The sequence below is a fragment of the Mastigoproctus giganteus genome, chromosome 8 (assembly GCF_048544385.1).
Source record: "Mastigoproctus giganteus isolate SK-2022 chromosome 8, ASM4854438v1, whole genome shotgun sequence".
NCBI lineage: Eukaryota > Metazoa > Arthropoda > Arachnida > Uropygi > Thelyphonidae > Mastigoproctus > Mastigoproctus giganteus.
In genome coordinates, this window is record NC_143582.1 from 109,323,214 (window position 1) to 109,345,607 (window position 22,394).

Genomic DNA, 22,394 nt, shown 5'->3' on the forward strand with positions numbered 1-22,394 from the left:
GAGGTGGTGGGATTATGCTCTTAGTTAAGATGCTCAAAATCTCAGGCAGTGCATCCAGTCGACTTGGGTGGTCAGTGCAATGCTGCGTAAGTCTGATGTGACATAAACACTGGGAAACCAAATATGGGGGTAGGAGTGTGTTATAGGCCTCATGATTCTGAGAGTACAATGAAAAACTGTACAGAGAAATAAGAGTGGGCCATTAAATCAGAATGTCTTATAATGGGGGATTTTAACTTTCAAGATATTGACTGGAACTTATGAGTTAGTCACTCACTCACTAGCAAGACTTTTGTGGATTTATTGCATGACAGTTTTCTACAGCAGCATGTTAGAGAGGCAACAAGGAAGAACAATACACTTGATCTGATTATCAGCAGTGATTCTTCATGCATTAAGAACCTGCAGATAAAAGAACGCTAGGTGGCAGTAATCACAGTCTATTTACTTAAAGATGTGGGATGTGGATTTGGGATTTACTTAAAAGAAGTAACTACCAGCAAGGGTAAAGGAAAGGGTGTTTGCTTTTGTAAAAAAGGCTATGGTGGTTGCAAGTAATTTTAAATCCTCTACAGTGGGAGCAACAACAAATTTTTAATGGGAAGCATTTAGGGAAATAATCATAGATGCTACTAGTCTTTTCATATCAACTAAGAAATAAAGTTTAAGGCTTAGATGTAAATGGATGTCAGATGAATGACTGAGATACATAACAGAGAAGAAAAATGCATATAAATTATCAGGTGATACAGAAGCCTAGTCTGCAATCAAGTCACAAAGGAGGTTAGGCAAGCCAAGGCAGATTACAAGACTTCACCGGCAAAGAATGCCAAGAAAAGGAGCAAAGATTTCTTTACTTATATTAACAGTAAAAAGAAGAGTCTGAATCACATTGGTCCACTTGATGTTGATAGTTTAACTGTGGATGATCCTGCTCAGATTTATGACAAACTGAATACAGTATTTTGCATTCACACAATGAGTTCTTTAGAGAGAGGGAATGCCAGGAGTTCATCAAAATCTAACAGGGAGCTAAACAATTTTGTGATAACTGAGGAAAATGGAAGAGAAATTGTTGAAATTAAACATAAAAAAAGGCACCTGGAGTGGATGGGAAATATCTGATTATATTAAGGGAGGCAGCAAAGAAAGTAAACAAACATTTAGCTATAATTATGAGCACATCTTTGATTCAGAGAAGGTCCCTGTATCCACAGGGACCTTCTCTGAATTAAATATACCCAATTCACAAATTCTGAATCAAATATACCCAATTCACAATGTGGATACAGGGACCTTCAATATACCCAATTCACAAAGGGAGATCAAAGAGTGACACAAGTAATTATAGACCTGTTAGTTTAACTTCTGTTCCAGGGAAAATAATAGTCATTGGTTAAAGAGGTAATGCAGGATCATCTAGCCAAGACTCCAGTTATAGTTGAGACACAGCATGGGTTTGTTAAGGGGGAAGTCTTGTCTGACCAATTTCATACAATGATGTGGTCACAATTTTTCTGGATGCAGAAAATAATTTTGATATCATATACTTGGATTACAGGAAAGCTTTTGATACAGTTGCATAAAAAAGCTGCTGTACAAACTGGAGCAGTGTGGCATTGAAGGAAAAATTACTGCTATGGATAAAGGGAGATAGTGGGAGAAGATAGTGATTATCAATGGATACTGCTCTTTGTGAACTAATGTTATTAGTGGAGTTATACAAGGTTTGATGCTAGACCCATTGTTGTTTTCTCTATTTATTTATGATAATGATGAGGATATATCAGGCTTAATGTCTAAGATTGCAGGTGATACAAAGGTTGGCAATGTGGTTAATAATAATAATGAAGGTATGCTACTGCAAAAAGATCTATAAACATTAGACCGATGAACTGAGAAATAATAATTGTGGTTTAACATTGACAAATCTGGGTAGCAGTAATCTAAGAGTAACATATCAACTTAGTATACTCAGGGTAGTGGAAATGAAAAGGATCTGGGGGTACTTGTACTGTCTGAAATGAAAAGGATCCTTTAAGCAGTGCACACAGGCTGCCAAGCCTTCTAAAGGATTTTGTTAATGATATACAGTAATTTTACTAGCAGGTGATTATCCCATTGTATAAGGCAATGGTCAGGCCACATCTTGAGTACTACAGGTCTGGAGGCCTCATTTTAGGAAGGATGTAGTGTTGCTGGAATGGATACAGAGAAGGACAATGAGTTTGATAAGGGGAACAAATGGGGATGCTCTTAGAAAGAAAGAAAGGTTCTGCAAACTGCAGCATCTGAAGACTATGCAACTGATTGAGGTATTTATGGTTTTGAATGGCTTGAGCAAACTCAATGCTGATGGGATTCTTCCTCTTGCTCAGACTATACATTAGCATTAGCATTGGCATTTGATGCAAGAAAGCAAGCTTATGCAGCATCAGCCAAAAAAAAAAAAAAAAAAAAACCCACTTCCACTTCACCCCTCTGTTCGTTCAAAATACCTGTCCAGCTGAGCCTTAAACTTATTTAGGCTATCAACCTCCACCACAAGGGATGGAAGTCTGTTCCACCAACCAACCACCCGCTGGCTAAAGGCAAATTTCCGCACGTCTATCCTACATGAGGGGTCATAAATTCAAGTTGATGAAGATGGTTGCAGAATAGATAAGCCAAAGTTTGCATTTAGCCAACAGATGGTTGATTGGTGGAACAGGCTTCCATCCATGGTTATGGAAGTGGATAACTTGAATATATTTAGGGAAGAGTTAAACGAACTATTGAACGGAATAGGTGGGGGGAAAAGGGGTTTTTTTTTGGCTGATGCTGCATAAGCTTACTTTCTTGCATCATTTGTCACTATTAATATTAATTCTAAAATATACCAATAAGCCAATAGAGTATTTAAAACTGCTTAATAAGTAAACATATTTTTATAAATAATAAATGCCTTTTACCATTGCTCCAATATTTCCAACGGATACAAAAGTATAATCCAGTCCTCCATCAGTCATTTTAATTAAAACTTCATGTATTGGTTTGTTATAGTCCTTGGGATTAACACACTCTGTGCATCCAAATGTCTTAGCTTGAGGAAAGGGGAAGAAAAGGAAAAATTACTGAGTTAAAAAAGAAAATATTTTTTCTTTAAAATTGCCAATATAAAATTTCACATGTTCTAATGAATGAAGTACAAACACAAATCAAATAAAAATGCTGTACTCATGATAGCAAAGAAATACAAGATCCAAAACTGCAACTCATTAATTATAACAATACAGATTTCTATTACTTATTACAAAAAGAACTTATAATACCGTTATTCTCAGCCTAGTAAAGAATGATTTGAAAATTAATGACCAAAGTTATGTAGCTGCCTGAAGTGGCAAACTTAAACATAGCATGAAATTGGATGAAATCAGAACTATCATTTCATCTACACCTACCATTTTTTCACATGATATTTTTCATGACCTCTATGCTAAGTACAAGGTTAAGGTAACTCATTTCTGGATATCATCTCAGTCTGCAATGGCAATAAGTACTAGTGACTGTTTCTGTGATTTCTATTTTATCACTCTCCTGATAGTGTCCACTCTTGAAAATTGCTACAGGCTGAGTAACGAAAAGACTAACACAACCTATGACACAGATTGTGTTAGTTAGAGCCTTTGGTCACATGCACTATTCCTCTTGATGATCAGTATGTCCAGAAAAGAAAGGGAAGACAGATGACATCATATGGGTTAAAGTTTCCAGTTTAAGTAAAAAGAGTGCACCAGAACACTGTTCCATTTCGTTATTCATATTGGTAATAACATGCTGCTGCTCCAAGCATATCTGATTATTAAAAGTAAGAATTTATTAATGAGCATTCCATTTCATAAATCTTCCATTTTGCCTTTCTCACTACAGACCAATCTGCCACCTGGTGAGGGACTAATAAATATAACTACCATCAAGGGTAAAGGGAAGGGTTTTTGCTTTCATAAAGGTGACTACAGTGGTCTTAGACAGTTTTTAAATTTTATACAGTGGAACAAACTGATGATGTTGATAATAGGAAATTCTAAATGGGAACCATTCAAGGAATTAATGTTGGAAGCTACTGGGCTTTTCATCATACCAACTAAAAAATACTGTTCAAGGTTTAGGCCTAAATGGATGTCAGATGACCTAATGAAACTTGTGGCAGAAAAGAAAAATACATGGGATGCTATATCGTTATTGTTATTATTTGGTTTTAGGAGCATTAGCAACTAAGGCCATATTGCTCTGGGGATATGCAGTGGTTATTCCCTGACCTTTCCGCATCCTCTGTATTTGGTGGTCACGGGCTCAAACTCTGGTCTAATCAAGAAGTGTGTGCTACGCACTGCTCCTCCTGCCCACCTTGGCTACGGAGGCACCACATGGGATGCATATAAATTATCAGGTGCAAAGGTTGCAAAGAAAAACAGCACAGATTTTTTTACTAATGTAAGCTCTAGAAGGAAGGGGATGAATCAGATTGGTCCACTTGATATCGATGGTTTGACTGTTGATGATCCTGCTCAGGTAGCTGACAAACTGAATGAGTATTTTGCATCTACATTCACAAATGAACTTTTCTGTGGGGAAGTAGATGTCAGAGGTTTATCAAACTCTAACAGGGAGCTAAATGATTTTGTAATAACTGAGAGTAAAGTGGATGAGAAATTGCTAAAGTTAAACTTAAAAAAGGCACTTAGGGTGGATAGCATCTACCAGTTATATTGAAGGAGGTAACAAAGGAAGTAAGCAAACCCCTTAGCCATGATTATAATAGATAGAACAGTATGGCATTAAGGAAAAGTTGCTGCTATGGATAAAGTGATGGTTGAGTGAGAAAAGACAGAGTGGTAATCAATGGAAATTGCTCTTCATGAACTAATGTTATTAGCAGAGTCCCCCAGTGTTTGCTGTTGGACCCATTGCTGTTTTGTATATTTATCAATGATATAGATGCTACAGTTTCATCCAGCTTTCTTGGTATCTATTATGAATGTATGATCTGATGGAATCTCTCTCCCTGTGCTTTTCAATAACATCACTGAGATTTGGTCAGAAAAAAATCCAAGTGGCTGCAAGTAACATACTTGATTGATATTCAGCATCCCTTTTTTTGTAATTTTCAACTAACTTATCAACTAGTTCTTTGTAATCTATGAGAGGCAATTCACTCAGCATCACTTATTTTGTCTTTCAGTTCTTATGAAGTAATATTTGCTTAACTTGTGGAACAGTGTGACTTTCATGTTTGCACAAAAAATTTTGGAAACATTGATTGTGTATGCAAAAGTGAAAGGTGACATATACACAATATTGAACAACCATATTGTATATATGTCAACTCATATATAACAATGTGTTTTTTTTTTATATATATATATCAAGTTGAGAAGCAAAGTTTTGTTTATTGGAACCAAGGAACTGTTCACTACACTATGCGCAGCAAGCTTTAACTCACTTCAGGCACCAGTATTCTCTTCTCTTGTAGTGCTGCTATGCTATCTTTGTCTCACAATGTACTGATGTGAGATTTACTCAAAGATGTAACTACCATCAGGAGTAAAGGGAAGGGTTTTAGCTTTCGTAAATCCGTGACCACCAAATACGGAGGATGCGGAAAGGTCAGGGAATGACCACCGCATATCCCCGGAGCAATATGGCCTTAGTTACTAATGCTCCTAAAAACCAAATAACAAACAAGCTTTTGTAAACATGACTACAGTGGTCTCAGACAGTTTTTAAATTCTATACAGTGGGACCAACTAATGATGTTATCAACAGCAAATTCTGAATGGGAAGTATTCAAGGAATTTATCTTGAATAAATTCAAGTTCAACTAAGAAATGGTGTTCAAGGTTTAGGCATAAATGTATGTCAGATGAAATAATGAAGTTCGTGGCAAAGAAGAAAAATCCATGGGATGCATATAAATTATCAAGAGACACAGGTGCCTAGGGTAGATATAAGATAGTCTGTAATCAAGTCACACAGGAGGTTAGGCAAGCAAAGGCAGACTATGAGAAATCTTTGGCAAAGTATGCAAAGAAAAATAGTAAAGACTTCTATATTTATGTAAACTCTAGAAGGAAGGGGATGAATCAGATTAGTACACTTGATATCAATGGTTCGATTGTTGATGATTCTGGTCATGTAGCTGACAAACTGAATGAATATTTTACATCTACACTCACACATGAGGAATTCTGTAGGGAAGTGGAGACTAGAAGCTTCAACACTAACAGAGAGTTAAATGATTTTGTAATTACTGAGAGCAGAGTTGAGGAGAAATTGTTCAAGTTAAATATGAGAAAGACAACTGGGATGGATGGGATCTAGCCAGTTATATTAAAGGAGGCAGCAAAGGAAGTAAGCAGGTGCTTAGCCATGATTATGAGGGCATCTTTGGACTCAGGAGAGGTCCCCATGGACCAGAGATGTGCAAATGTTTTTCCAATCACAAAGGGAATGGGATCAAAAGGTTACATGAGTAATTACAGACCTGTTAGTTTAACTTCTGTTCCAAGGGAAATAATGGAGTCACTGGTTAAACAAGCACTGCAGGATCATCTAGACAAGACTGCAATTATAGTCAAGACACAGCAGGGGTTTGTTAAGAGAAAGTTTTGTCTGACCAATTTGATTGGATACTATGATGTGGTCATAAAGGAACTGGCTGCAAAAAATAATTTTGATATCACATACTTGGATTTTAGAAAAGCTTTTAAATTCTGTTGCACATAGAAGACTACTGTACAAGTTGGAGCACTATGGCATTAAGGGCAAGTTGCTGCTATGGATAAAGGGATGACTGAGTGGGAGAAGACAGAGAGTATAATCAATTGACACCGCTTTTCATGGATTAATGTTAATAGTGGTGTCCACCAAGTTCCATGTTGGGCCTATTGTTGTTATTTATCAATGATATCGATGAAGGTATATCAAGCTTAATGTCCAAGTCTGCAGATGATACAAAGTTTGGTATGGTTGTTAATGATATTAAGGATGGTGCACTACTGCAACAGGAGCTAGAAAAGTTAAGCAGATGGGCTGAGAGGTGGCAACTGAAGTTTCGCATTCACAAATGCAAAGTGCTGCATATGGATAGCGGTAACCCCACAGTAACATACCAACTGTGTGGTACTACACTCAGGATAGTGGAGAATGAAAAAGACATAGGAGTAATTGTGCAGTCAGATATGAAGTTTTCTGAGCAGTGCAGATGGGCTGCAAGAGTAGCTCATGAGGTCTTGTCAATGATATATAGGGATTTTGCTAGCAGGGACAAGGAGGTGATTATCCCCTTGTATAAGGCAATGGTCAGGCTACACCTTGAGTACTGCATACAGGTCTGGAGGTCTTATTTTAGGAAAGATGCAGAACTACTGGAATGAGTACAGAAGAGCAATGAGATTAGTGAGTGGAATAAAAGGTTGCGTTTACAAAGACAGACTTAAGTTCTGCAAATTGAAGCACCAGGAGACTAGCCACCTGTGAGGTGATCTGATTGAGGTGCATAAGGCTTTGAATGGTTTGAGCAAGGTCAGCTGATGGGTTCTTCTTCTTGCTCAGATTCCACAACTGAGGAGACATAAAATCTAATTGAGGAAAGACAGCTGTAGAACAGATGTGCGGAAATTTGTCTTTAGCCAGCGGGTGGTTTATTGCTGGAACAAACTTCCATCTGTCATTGTGGAAGTTGAAAGCTTAAGTAAATTCAAGGCTGAACTAAGACAAACTTTTGGAGTGAATCGATAGCTGACAAACTGAATGAATATTTTGCATCTACGCACACATGAGGAATTCTGTAGGGAAGTGGAGACTAGAAGCTTATCAAACTCTAAGAGAGAGTTAAATGGTTTTGTAATTACTGAGAGCAGAGTGGAGGAGAAATTGTTCAAGTTAAATATGAGAAAGACAACTGGGATGGATGGGATCTAGCCAGTTATATTAAAGGAGGCAGCAAAGGAAGTAAGCAGGCCCTTAGCCATGATTATGAGGGCATCTTTGGACTCAGGGGAGGTCCCCATGGACCAGAGATGTGCATAAGTGAAACAGGAAGGGTTTTTTTTTTTTTTTGGCTGATGCTATATAAGCTTGCTTTCTTGCATCATATGCCTTTACTAATGCTAAAATGCTAATGCTTTGCATTTGTCATAACTGTTATAAGAATGAAACCATCTATAATTTGATCTGCTTATTAATATGATCTAAAATGTGCTAATTATTATCTGGACCTGTGTATGACCTCAGGGGCTCACATACGGTGAGTATGGGCTTGGCACACTCATGGTCCTGAGCTTAATATCATCATTCTTCTCTTTCTTGGTGATTCCTCCCTCTCTTTCAGAAAATTTTTTGGGCTGGTGCAGCATAAGCCTATAATAACTATTATTAGTTTGTCTCTCTTCCTTGCAAATTTTGTATATTTTATTTTCATGCTGTATTTCTTGTTTTTACACATTAATTAACATTTAATAGCCATTTAATTATCATATTCTCCTCTAATCATTTTAAAGTTTGAATCAATGCTCCAAGATTCACTCAGTAACAGAAAAATGAAACAATACAATTTGTGAGAATAACTATCTGAATATTCAATATCAATGTAAAAGCTTTATGTCTAACTTGTCTAGTTAGACTAACTTATACATACCAATTTCAAATTTATCTGTATTAATGTCCACACCAATTACTTGCTTGGCACCTCTAGCTCTGCAGCCCATAGCTACAGCTAATCCCACTCCTCCTAAGCCCCAAATAGCACAAGTGGAATCTTTTTCCACTTTGGCAAATTTCACGGCAGCTCCATATCCTGTAGGAATGCAACAACCTATCAAGCAGATCTTTTCCAATGATGCCTTTGAATTTACCTGAAATGATATAATTAATTAAAATGGTTTTTTGAAAATAATAAAAATTTTAAAATAACAAAAAATTAAATTTCAAAATGACATAAAGACTGAAAATTATAAAAATTTTCTCGCTGAAATACTGAAATATAAACTAATGTTAAGGAGATTTGGACTGAATGTCTTATACAAAAAAAAAAAAAAAAAAAAAGTGTGGATTATAAAATTTCATATATAGATAAAAAACCTTGTTATCTGTGGATTAGGAGGGAGGAATGTATGACAGATATCTTACAAGAAATCTCAACCAAGAATTTAGTTTATGATATTAACCAGAATTAACAAGTTAGTTTTTAATATGGAATAAGTAATTGATATAAATGAATACATGACATTGTAAATCAGGATATTAAGCACAGTGATAAGAGTTTCATGTGGGTATTTCAATTATATGATCGAATTCTGACAGTTTTTTTTCCTAACTATTCCATTTCTTTTGACAGAAAAACTGAACACAGTAATATAAAAAAAAGATGAGCAAGTATATGAAATTTACTGACTAAATAAACTTACCACATTGCATTGTTAAACTACAGCCTTATTTCTGAACCTTTATAACCAATCTCTATGGCATTCTTCATATGCCTGGTTAGATCAATATGTAAATTTCTGTTAATTACAACAGTTTAGAACAAATAATAAAAATACAGTTATTGTTACCAAACAGAAGTATTTTTGCCACTTATAGTTAACACTATATAAAAAAACTGGTACAAAAAATGAATACAGTGTCTATTATCTTCACCATGTCCCTCTGTCCATCTACATATAATAACGTGACGTCTGGTGGATATGAAAGTGAATATCTAGTGAATATGAAATCTTCATAAAATTTCATATTTGTCTCTTTTAGAAAGATTTGTTGAGCCTTCCCAAATTTAAGAAGAGGTATTTTATTTATTTTTTTTTGCATACATACACATAGGCTATTCAAATAGCATATATTGTTACCTGAATGGAGAAATGAATGGGAAATATGGCGGATGCAGAAATTTTCTCAGTTTGTGCACAAAAGTCACTACCTTTTACTCTTTTTTTTTTGTTAGAAATCAAATTATTACTATTTAGTAATGTGCTTGAAATGTAATGCATATGGTGCGTTAACTAACTTGTTATTAATAAAATATTTTAATTAATAATTAATCATGAATTAAACTGACAATCCAATTTTAATATTTGGTACTATGCAAAACATAGCAATTACATTGTTAATTTTATTTTACTCTTCCTGTTTCATTATCAAATGTATAGAAAGGTCTTTTACAAAACAACTGCAGGAAAAACTTTGCAAGATTAGCAATAGAAACAGATATAATGGAAAGCAATGATATAGATAATATATTAAAAAAAATTGCAATAACTAAGCATGAAAAATTGCATGTAAAATTAGCTCTATTATATTTTGTATTTTTTAATATTATGAAAAATTACATGCTTTTTGCATGTTGGATTTTTAGAATTTTATTTCATGCTTCAAGTTATTTTGAAAAATAAGTGATAAATAAGTCATCAATGCTACTTGTTTCGTGAAAATGAATTAATAATAAAACTGTTGATTCATTTGGCACTAGTGAATTGGGATATTTTTCTTCAAGTTCAGCTTTGACATTTATATAACAATTTTAAGCGAAGTATCCTTCAACTGTAAATATTTACTCAAAGGGAATATGCCATAATAGCTTCATCACAAACAGTTTGTATAAGTGTAACCTAAAAACCACTGACCTGCATGCAGAGGTATACAATGTTGCCAAAGACATGGTTTTGGAAGAATTGTGGATGGTTACCAAAATGAGAGGTTAGCCTTTTCATTTTGGGTTTTGTGAGTTTTGAATCATCCCTGTAGCACACTGCATTGATTTCTTCAGACTACACAAGCCAAAAATCAGTTGTTTATTTGGTAGATTCCTCCTATGTTTTTCAAACTGTCACTGCACTTGCAGAACAGGTTTCGTATCATGAGAAGCTAACACAGAGAGCACCTTCTCTGGTCGGAATGGCATTTCAAAAATGTCACTTCACTAAACTTTAACACTTCAAGAAACTACTAATTGAACACATCACCAGGGAAGTCTGATTCAAATTACCTTCCAATCAACTCCTGAATTTTAAAACCACAGAGGAAATCATTATCAATATGGAAATAATGTACAAATGTTAAAGAAAGCAGTTGGCAAATAGTTTGTAAATTTCTGTGCATATATCTCATCATTTAATTGTAAAAATGTTCACAATGATATTATAAGTAGTGATGGTTTACAAAGTATTCTGTAAAGAAATGTACAAAAATCTTCAATTTATTTATGTCTTTTCTCTTGAACATTATCTGTACAATTTCAGAAAAGTATATTTTTCAATTGTATGTTTGTATATTCATCATTTTTTTAAGGGAACACTCCCTAAAAAGCCATTGGCTATGTGTTCGCCCTCCCTTTTTACTGTTATCTCCCAAAAAAGTGTAACATAAAATAGGGATATATAAATTATTATTAAAAATGATAAGCAATTAATAACAAAGAACACGGCATGCACAAGTTGCAACAAACATGATACGCACAAGTGAGATATGGAGTAATGAGTTTCTGAAAATTTATTTTTTATATGATTGAATATTTCATGGAAGAGGAAACACATTTCACCATAATAACATGAAAACCCACAGAATTCCAGCTATTGGTACTATAGCAAATACAAGAAGATTGAGTTTACAACTTGTTTATAATTGATTACACTAATAAAAAAGCCCAATAAACCAGAAAGTGCAAATTGTATTTATTGTTTTATGGTAGTGACCTCTATAAGTGTGCTTTAGAAAAATATCATGAAGGCGATAACGACTAGCAAGTCAATAGCAGGGATTCACAAAAAGAAATGGAAACATTGAAAATTACATCTAGCATAATAGCAGGATTTTCCCAGCACAAAAGCTTAAAATTACCGTATTATGCAAAATTTCCCGCAATTCTCAAACTGTGTTAGAGCGAAACCCTATTATATAAGCACCATGTTGTGCGAGGATTGCCACAATTCTCAAACTGTTAGAGTGAAACCGTGTTGTAGAAGTACCGTGTTATATGGGGATTGCCTGTATATTAAAAGATCTTTGAGAAGGCAGGTTATAAGTGTTAAAAGTTAGAAATATGATTACACATTTAGTATAATTTTGCAACACATATGCAAAGTAGTCATTTTATGACTACTTTACCTGAAGGTAAAACAATTCTTTGTCTGTGATATATGTGATCCAAATAGACCTCAAAATGCTGTGAAGGTTGGTTATTAAGGTTTCAGTTTAACATTCCATGAGTAGTTTATTTAATAAGTAAATTTTCTTCCTGGTGATATGCTTTTTTTATTCATATCTCTTACTTATATCACTTTGGTCAATTTTCGTGCCAAAAGAATCAAGGAATAATCATGATAAAAAAAAAACAAACTTAAATCTGTATTTTATCATGTATACCTGAAATAATAAAAACGTGCATGAAACTCTTTCATCCTCATCCAATACACTAGTGATCCGACTGCTATCACTGTATTTATAATATTGCAATTTACAATTTCAGTTAGTCATTTGCACAAATGTACTAATTACTGAATTTTGTATTTAAAAATTAACTCATTAAATTTTGCTTAATATTATAAACTCAATTCCTGATCGAGATTTTTTGAATAGTATATGACTTATCTTTGTAGGTGAAAAATGGAAGGCCAATATCAGAAACAAATATACAGTAGGCCCTCGATTTCACAGGCTCCAATTTAATAGACAAAAAATTTCTCTCCTAAAGGAAAAATTTAGAACTTTTTTTTTAATTTGTGAATAGTGTGGACCTAAAATTTCAGGGGAGTGATGGATGGCTGAGGTATTTTCGAAAGCACTATGGCATTGTTAATAAAAGAACCTGAGGTGAATCTTTAAATACAAATGAAGAACAAGTTGAGGCTTTCAGAAAATATCTAAATAACCTCATTAAAATTGAGGGCCTCATTTTATCACAGCTTTATAATGCTGATGAGATTGGGCTTTTTTATTGTGCTGTTCCTGAAAATACCAGGCTTACAAGCATGAAACAAGCACTCCTGGTCGTAAGCTAAATAAGGAGGGAATTTCAATTTTATTTTAGGCAAATGCTAATGGCTTGTATTGGCTTAAACCTATGGTAGTTTGCAAGGCAAAAAAACCTTGTGCTTTAAACGATTTAATAAACCAGTTACCAGTGATATATTCCCCCTCAAAAAATGCCTGGTTTACAATGGATATTTTCTGTGACTGGTTCTTTAACCATTTTATTCCTGATGTGTATCAGAGAGATGTGCTGAAAATCCCTTCACATGAAATAAAGGCTGTTTTACTGCTACATAATGCACCTGCTAACCCTAATGCTGAGAGGTTAGTTAGCAGGGATGGGAGAATTAAATGTTTTTCTGCTTCCTAACAACACTACTTCACTGATACAGCCAATGGATCAGGGTGTAACCATTGCATGTAAGAGGTTGTATAAGAAGCTTTTGGAAGAGGTTTTTTTTATGTAAACCTCAAACACGAAAAGCATTAGAACCTATAGTACTTAGTACCATGCTTGGGTTGGAGGTTGAGAAGACGAAATAAGATATTTGTTGACATTGAACTTGAACTTATGTAGACTGTAATTTTCAGGAAATACGTATGAGGCAAGGGTGTTCCACAAAACGGCAGTTGAATGAATAAACGAGGAAGATGAAAAGTTGGTTATGTGAGTTTGAAGTTGGACAGTAAATGAATATTGGCTTGTGGCGGCACTTGTTTGGACTGTTTTGAAAGAGAGATCAGGAATTATAGAAGCCAATTTGGAAGAACAGTGCCCATGGAAATATCTGTAGAAGAGGCATGCAGCAGAAACAGTAAGTCTATGAGACAGCGAGTGGAGAGACTCTGTTAGAGATAAATCATTAATTAACCTAACTGCCCTCTTCTGAATGGAATCAAGAAGCCTGAGAGAGGTTTTGTGGGCACTACCCCAGATGTGGGAACAATATTCCATGGTAGGGTGGATTTGTGATTTGTACAGAGTGAATAGCTGTTTGGAAGAAAAGTAATGCCGAGAATGAAAGAGAAAACCAAGTTTTTTTTTTATATGCAGAGGAAGCAATATTTGTAATGTGCTAGTGCCAAGAGAGATTAGAAGTCAGGGTAATCCCCAAAAGAGATATATCGTTTTGCTTAGAAATCGGAATGTCACCAAAGATAAGCATAGGAGCAGAAGAATCCTTTTTGCGAGATATAAGACAAGACTGAGTTTTAGAAGGATTTAAATCAACTAAATTTTCTTTGCCCCACTTGAGAATTACCGGAAGATCGGCATTTAAGGAATTGGTAGCGGATATTCAAGAAGTTGAAGCTGATTGAGCAAGGCGAAGTTTCTCAAACTGGAAAGTGGAATGCAATGTGCTATTGTCATGGATAGGATTTCTGGTCAATCGAGAGGAAAAGAGTGGGGGAAAGAACTGAACCTTGGGGGACACCGGCATTAGTGGAGAAGTTAGAAGACAGAGAGCCATCTACCATCACCCTCAGTGAACGATCAGAGAGAAAACTGGATAACCAGTTACAAAAAAACAGTTGGCAAACCATAAGATGGAAGCTTGTTTAGAAGACCTTTATGCCAAACACAATCGGAAGCCTTTGAGACGCCAAGAGCAACTGCTCGTGTTTCACCAAACTTTTCCATTGAATTAGTCCATAAATGGGTAACATAAGCAGAATATCACTAGTGGGACAGAATCCATACAAAGTACTACATATGGGAAACAGTAACCCCAGATCAACGTATCAACTCTGTGGTACTACGCTGACAGTGGTAGAGAATGAAAAGGACCTGGGGGTAATTGTGCAGGCAGATATGAAGTTCTCTGAGCAGTGCAGATGAGCTGCAAGAGTAGCTCATGGTGTCTTGTCAATGATATACAGGAATTTTTCTAGCAGGGATAAGGATGTGATTATTCCCTTGTATAAGGCATTGGTCAGGCCACACCTTGAGTACTGTATACAGGTCTGGAGGCCTCATTTCGAGAAGGATGTAGAGCTGCTCGAACGAGTACAGAGAAGGGCAACAAGATTAGTGAATGGAACAAAGGGTTGCTCTTACGAAGAAAGGCTTAAGTTTTGCAAATTACAGAGCCTGGAGACTAGGCATCGGCAAGGTGATCTGATAGAGGTGTATAAGGCTTTGAATGGCTTGAGCATGCTCAATGCCGATGGGATTCTTCCTCTTGCTCAGAATAATCACCTGAGAGGGCATAAATTCAAATTGAGGAAGGACGGATGTCGGATAGATGTGCGGAAATTTGCCTTTAGCCAGCGGGCAGTTGGTTTGTGGAATAGACTCCCATCGCTTGTTGTTGAAGTTGATAGCCTAAATAAATTTAAGGCTCAGCTGGACAGGTATTTCGAACGAACGGAGGGGTGAAATGGAAGTAGTGGTTGTTTTTTTTTTTTTTTTTTTTTTGGCTGATGCTGAATAAGCTTGCTTTCTTGCATCATATGCCTCTACTAATGCTAATACTAATACTAATACTGGCAATTGTTGATCAGACAGAAGGTTTCTAGGTAGTTTAAGAGTTGGCAGTTAATTGATTTCTCCATTACTTTAGAAAGAGTAGAAGTAATTGCAATGGGACGATAATTGGATGGGAGGGATTTGTTACCCTTTTTAAGAACTGGCTGGATATGAGTAAATTTCCAAGCAGAAGGAAAAACACCTTTGAATAAGAAAGCGAAAAAAGGCGGCAAAGAACAGGAGTAAGTTCAGGAGCACAGGTTTGGAGAACAAGTGGAGAAATACCATTGGGACCCAGAGCTTTCTTAGCATCAAGATTCGTCAAAATCCTTCTGACCTCCTTTTGATGGAAGACCACAGGAGGCATTGAATGGAGCTTGTTGAGAATGGTGGGAGGTGTTTTACCAAGATCATTAATACATGAGTTGGAAGAAAAATGGGATGCTAGCAGGTCAGCTTTATCCTTGGCTGAAGTGACAACAGAACCATCTGGTTTGGACCGAGGTGGGAGCAGAGATGGGCAAAAGTTGTGGCCAATAGTTTTGGCAAGAGACCAGAATGCTCGGCTACCATTAGGGCAAGAAGCAAGTGATGGTTGTTTTGGAAGAAAGAGAAGATACAGTAGAAGATATAATAGGGACCAGAACACTGCAAAATTTACATCCATACAACATCAGATCTACTATCTTTAACTTAGCAGTTACATGGAAAGATGTGAAGATACCTTTTCCAATGCTTGGAAGAAGTTGTTGTATGACATAGAACTTGAAATGGACTTTGAGGGAGTTGAGGCGTATAATTTTTGGGACACTCTTCTGGGGGTCGGCAACAAAAATGCAACTGAGTATGATGTGGAACAGTGGCTCAGAAATGATGAAGGTGATCCTATCAAATTTTTTCTGGAGATAGAGATTACAGAAAATTTTCTTTGTGGGAAACAAGAGGATGATGATAATGACAAAGAATTAGTTGCACCTCATCCTAAATTGTCTGTTATAAGACAACATATGGATGACACATACATTATATTGAATCATCATCAGACCCTGATGTGCTTCCTTATTATGAACATTTTAGAGAATTTCGATCTACAGTAATAAGGAAGCAGCAACAACCAAGGTGTAAGGCAACTGAAGCTTGATGATTTCTTCATGACCACTTAGTTGTTTCTGACTCTGAAAATTGTGATTCTTTCAATTAAATTAATATTAATGTTGAATATTATGTATCTTTTTTTTAATGTTTTTTTTTATGTTTTTTATTCAATGGAGTTTAAGAATTTTAAACTATTTTTTCCCTCTAATATTCACATTGAAAACAATTTTGTGTGAGCTTTATAAAAAAAAAAAAAAAAATGGTGGTAACACTCCATTAGTTACATTGCATAGTTTTTGATGTGTTTAATTAAAATAAAGTTTGGTTCCTGTCATAAATTTATTTTTATATTTTTAGCAGATGTTTTAGTGGCATGTATAAATTACTTAATGAACATTATAATAATATTTTATTCATACTTATACATTGTAATAACATTTTAATACATCCTGTACACTGTAATTTCATTATTAATATATGTTTTTAAAATACATTCAATTTAATGGGCTTTCGGCAATAGTGGACACCTCTTCCCCCAATTAGTCCGTTAAATCGAGGGCCTACTGTATATTCAAGAACAATTCTTATATATATATAGTAGTGGGATTCAGCTGGTTCATGCAAACCTGTTAATAGAATTTCCCCAAGTTCACCAAACCGGTCCCTAAAGGCCATATCACACTGAACGGCATGCGAGCTGCACTACTTTTGGTCTATGTTTTGTTTTTTTTTTTTACCTTGAAATGGGGGAGTAAGGTGATAGAGAACCAGTTTTTAAAATTGATTCCCACCACTGTATATATATAGGTAGATGTGTGCATCTTTCCCAGAACAGTTGGAGTAACAGTGATATCAAGAGGGAACTCTAAGTTCCCCCCTTGATGTCAAGGTAGCTCATCTTGTGAACATTATCAGCATGACAAATATTATTCTAATATTTGTCATGCTACTGATGAAGTTCCCAAGATAGGAAGCCTAATATATAGCTTGTTAATATATATTTTTCAACAACTGCATAGGAAGCTATTAATTAAATATTTTCTCTATATGGTGGAATGGCATTTCATGTTGATAACTACATGTCCCATCACTTCTGGTACGATAGTGAACATTATTTAATATAACTTGCTTCTCAATACGTGATGAAAAACTAATTTTATTGCAACTATAAAGGCAGCCTAAAGAATTTACGAAAGTAAAAATACAATAAAAAGCATTTTTTTCAGTGGCACTTTACAGTTATATATATCAATATGCCAAACTCAGGTTATAAATTCAAACAGAAGAATATTGGTATAACAGTATTATACAGCAATAATTTTGCTAACTAACCTTTGAAACAGAAATTTCAGGAGCAACAGTGTACTCTGAAAATGTGCTTATTGCGAACAGCTGAGAAAGAGACTTTCCTTTACAAGTAATCCGTGTAGTTCCATCAAGCTGGGTTCCACAGAAACAGGTACTAAAACAGAATGATTTCAAACTTAGATAAAAGTTCATAAAATTTCTAGTAGCAAAACAAAATATGAAAATTGACATGCCAAAAGCAGCATTAGCAGGCCATACAAAAAAAAAAAAAAAAAATTTTGTTTCAGAGATTGGCTAAAATAATCTTACTAACTAAAAAAAATTATTAATTTTTTTAAATTTACAAAAACGTTACTGAATAGATTATTTTACTCAGGGATGGAGTTAAGAGTGGATAACTAAGTGATCACATGGAGAGCCTTCATGTCAGGTAGCCATGCCAAAAAGAATCTTTGTGTCACAAAGCTTCTCTCCCAGTGATGCCACTAAGTGATGTCATTTAGTACCTAACTGATCTCACTGCACCAAATGTTTTAGCTCTAACTGGAGCCCAAAACTATGGGAAAGCCCAGTATATAAAGCCTAGTGGTGTCACACAGATATAAGCAGTGCAGAATTCTAATTTGGGGAGTACAATGTGTACAGGAAGGGAGGAGGGGTTATGCTGTTAGTTAAGCAACACATAAAAATCTAAGGTCATGTATCCAATTGATGTTGCTGGACAATGCAGTGTCGAGTCTGTTTGGTGTGAAATAAGTACTGGCAAAGGAAAAATGAGAGTAGGTGTGCGTTATAGTCCTAATGAATCTGACGAGTATAATAAGCAATTGTGCAGAGAAATAGAGTAGGCCAGTAAATCAGAATGTCTTATAATAAGGGATTTTAATTTTACAGATATTGACTGGAACTTGTAAGATTGGTCACTCACACACTACCAAGACTTTTGTGGATTTATTGGATGACTGTTTTCTACAGCAACATGTTTGAGAGGCAACCAGAGGGAGTGATACTCTGATCTGATTATCAGCAGTGATTATTCATGCATTAAGAATCTGCAGATAAAGGAACCACTGGGTGACATGATCACAATGTACTGATGTGGGAATTTCTTAAAGATGTAACTATCATCAAGGCTAAAGAGAAGAGCTTTTGCTTTCGTAACGGTGACTACAGTGGTTTCAGACAGTTTTTAAATTCTGAACAGTGGGATCAACTGATGAAGTTACCAATGTTGAATTCTAAATGGGAAGCCTTCAGGGACTTAATTTTGGAGGCTACTAGGCTTTTCATTCCAACTAAGCATTACTTTTTTTTTTTTTTTTTTTTTTTTTTTTTTTTATGTAAACCCCAAACACGAGCAGTATTAGAACCTATAGTACTTAGTACCATGCTTGGGTTGAAGGTTGAGAAGACGAAAGAAGATATTTGTTGACATTGGACTTAAACTTCTGTAGATTGTAATTTTCAGGAAATACGTATGAAGGAAGGTTGTTCCAGAAAACAGCAGCTGAATGAATAAACGAAGAAGATGAAAAGTTGGTTCTGTGAGTTTGAAGTTGGACAGCAAATGGATGTTGGCTGGTGGCGGCACGTGTTCGGACTGTTTTGAAAGAGAGAGAGGGAATTATAGAAGCCAATTCAGAAGAACAGTGCCCATGGAAGTATCTGTAGAAGAGGCATGAAGCAGAAACAGTACGTCTATGAGACAGCGAGTGGAGAGACTCTGTTAGAGATGAATCATTAACCTAACTGCCCTCTTCTGAATGGAATCAAGAAGCCTGAGAGAGGTTTTGGGGGCACCACCCCAGATGTGGGAGCAATATTCCATGGCAGGGCAGAAATTAACTGCCAACTCTTAAACCAGTTTAAGAGTTGGCGGTTAATTGATTTCTCCATTACTTTAGAAAGAGTAGAAGTAATTGCAATGGGACAATAATTGGATGGGAGGGATTTGTCACCCTTTTTAGGAACTGGCTGGATATGAGAAAATTTCCAAGCAGAAGGAAAAACACCTTTGGAATAAGAAAGTGAAAAAAGGCAGCAAAGAATAGGAGTAAGTTCAGAAGCACAGGTTTTGAGATCAAGTGGAGAAATACCATCGGGACCTAAAGCTTTCTTAGCATCAACATTTGTCAAAATCCTTCTGACGGATGACACTCCATTCAATGCCTCCTGTCCACCATAGGGATCTCTTTCCCTATGTACTTTTATAACTGGGGTGGTTGAGTCTCCTTCCGCAACCACCCCAGGTGGTAGGAATAAAAGAACATAGGTTGGTTGAGTCTCCTTCCGTAACCCCCTTCCCCCACCCTGAGTGGCCTAAACTCCCTTTTGCCTGGTGGCTCACCTCACCACCCACTTTCAACTCTCACCCTCTGGACCAGGATGGGTATTCCCAGGGGTCCCCTTACTATCTCCCCTTTAAAATCAGGTGGGTGCCTCAACTACTGCCCCCTTCTCTACCACTTTTATCCCATCCCCTTCCTATCTCCTTTCCAATAATTTTTTTTCTTTTTTGGACGCCTTGGCTACCCCAGGGTTCGCCCCGTCAGAGGGTTCTTCACTCCTAATGTGTCCTAGCCCACCTCCCTGGGGCGGTGACGGAAACTGTGGGTGTTAATGGCTCTCCACAGGCCCCAGGCTAAGGGGCCAAAGGAACAATACAACCCACACTAATACTTCGCAAAACACACACCCTGGCCATACGCAGAGTATTGTACACCGAGTAAAAACGCGGAGTTCATGGAGAACCCCGATGCCACCAGGCAAATCACTATGTCACTATGATCGATATCTAATCAGGAAATGATCTATATAAACATTTACCTGTGCATTTGTAGGGCACGTCATTCTCAAATTCGAATAAATATTACTATGTCATTATTTACCTGCGTTTACATAAGTCACTTAGGAAAAGGTTTTTTTGATTAGGGTTCTATAATGCATGAGGAATATTGTTGCATCCAAAAGAGAAGGATTAAAATATTTAACCGAAATATATACAAATATTTAAAATATTTATAAAATACTAAACTATTTTACAAATATACAATATTCATTAATGTACAAAAAACGTTACAATGGAACATCAAATGATGCAAGTGATCACGTGGTGAACATTATGGAGGCAATTGTCAATAATTAATTGCATTTGTAGTGACGTAATTGCCTCGAATAAATATCACTAGGAGGAAAACCTTTTTAATGTATAGAGAGATTATATTTTTATTTATTTAGACAAAGTAATTGAAACATGGTTACAAGTGATTAAAAAGTGGACTGAAACCTCTAGTTAGTTCAACTGAAAAACTATGCTAGAGGACGCATTTCAGCAATGGATGAACAAGTCCTGAAAGAGCAGCCATAAGTGAGGAGCGAAATGAATGATGAAACGTATTAGAGAAATCCTCAAAGAAATGCAATGCCTTCTAACTACATGGTAAAGTCAACTTTTAAAACTGCACAGCAAATTTATGGATATTCTTTGTTTTTTCGTCAATAAATAAAACTACTTTAATTATTTACATAAGTTGCATCCCCCCCATATAGGGAAGAAAAACTGTGTGCCAAGCAAGCATGGAAATTAAGTGAAACTTCTTGCGGCGAACATTTATCACTTGACTGTATGAATGCCACAGGCGATGAATCTGTATGAATGGGAGCCTCGGAGATAAGAGTCGCTCCGTTATCAAATCTAGTTTCAGCAAGTGCTGTGGCATCGGATGATATTTAAAACCATTTGACTTCGACAGAGCCAGAATCACTTTGTTCTTGAGAGAGTCACGACAGCTGTCAGAGGCCGACATTTGACTTACATCCTCATTCGGAAATGCTGTTTGAAGGATAGTGTGATCTCCAGCTGCTACAACCTTCACATCTTTCTTGACCCGAAGCCGACCACACATGGAACAAAATGAACCGAAATCATTATCCAGGAATGTACGTTTAAACTGTGCGTGTATGCTTTGGTGTTTCTTAAAATCCTTTTGCTTACGCCGAATACGCGTTGAACGATTTGATGGAGTACTTCTGGCAGTCGGTTTTGGCTTCTTTGCTTTTCGTTTACGACTGGGCTTCGAGAACTCTTCATCGATTTCATTTGCAATATCAGCTTCCATGACTCCTTCTTCCAAATTCACTTCTAGCATTTCTGGGGAGATGTAAGGCTCTAAAGATGTGGATGGACCTTCTCCGTCGTCTTCTTTGTTCAACTCCATCGTACGTTGTAATTTCTTCTGCTGTCGAAATAGCTGAAATGTATTCAATGGAGGTGGTTTCGGTGGTTGCATTGCATGCATACGTGCTCTATGCGCCTTACAACAGTCACTTATTAGTCTTCGACATGCTGAATTATAAATTCTTTTCCGTCGAAATTTTTTATGAAATACGGTAGATAATGACGAAATAAATAGCATGACGCAATCAGTAGGAGTACTAATTGGATCATGCGTCATTGTAATGACAATGGCCTTACAATGGCCACTGCAGTGGTCATTGTAAGGCATACGCTTTACAATGG

General features: G+C 36.2%; 1 protein-coding gene across 1 annotated transcript in view; it reads right to left on the bottom strand.

Annotated features, from left to right (window-relative positions):
• Positions 1-22,394, bottom strand: part of LOC150081763 (alcohol dehydrogenase class-3-like) — a 97,490-nt gene that overhangs the window by 31,379 nt on the left and 43,717 nt on the right. Inside the window, exons 6-8 of the mRNA XM_090379625.1 lie at positions 17,900-18,029; positions 8,678-8,894; positions 2,952-3,082 (exon numbers count right to left, since the gene is read on the bottom strand). Of these exons, the coding sequence (XP_090235751.1) occupies positions 2,952-3,082; positions 8,678-8,894; positions 17,900-18,029 (478 nt within the window). The remainder of the gene's footprint in view (positions 1-2,951; positions 3,083-8,677; positions 8,895-17,899; positions 18,030-22,394) is intronic.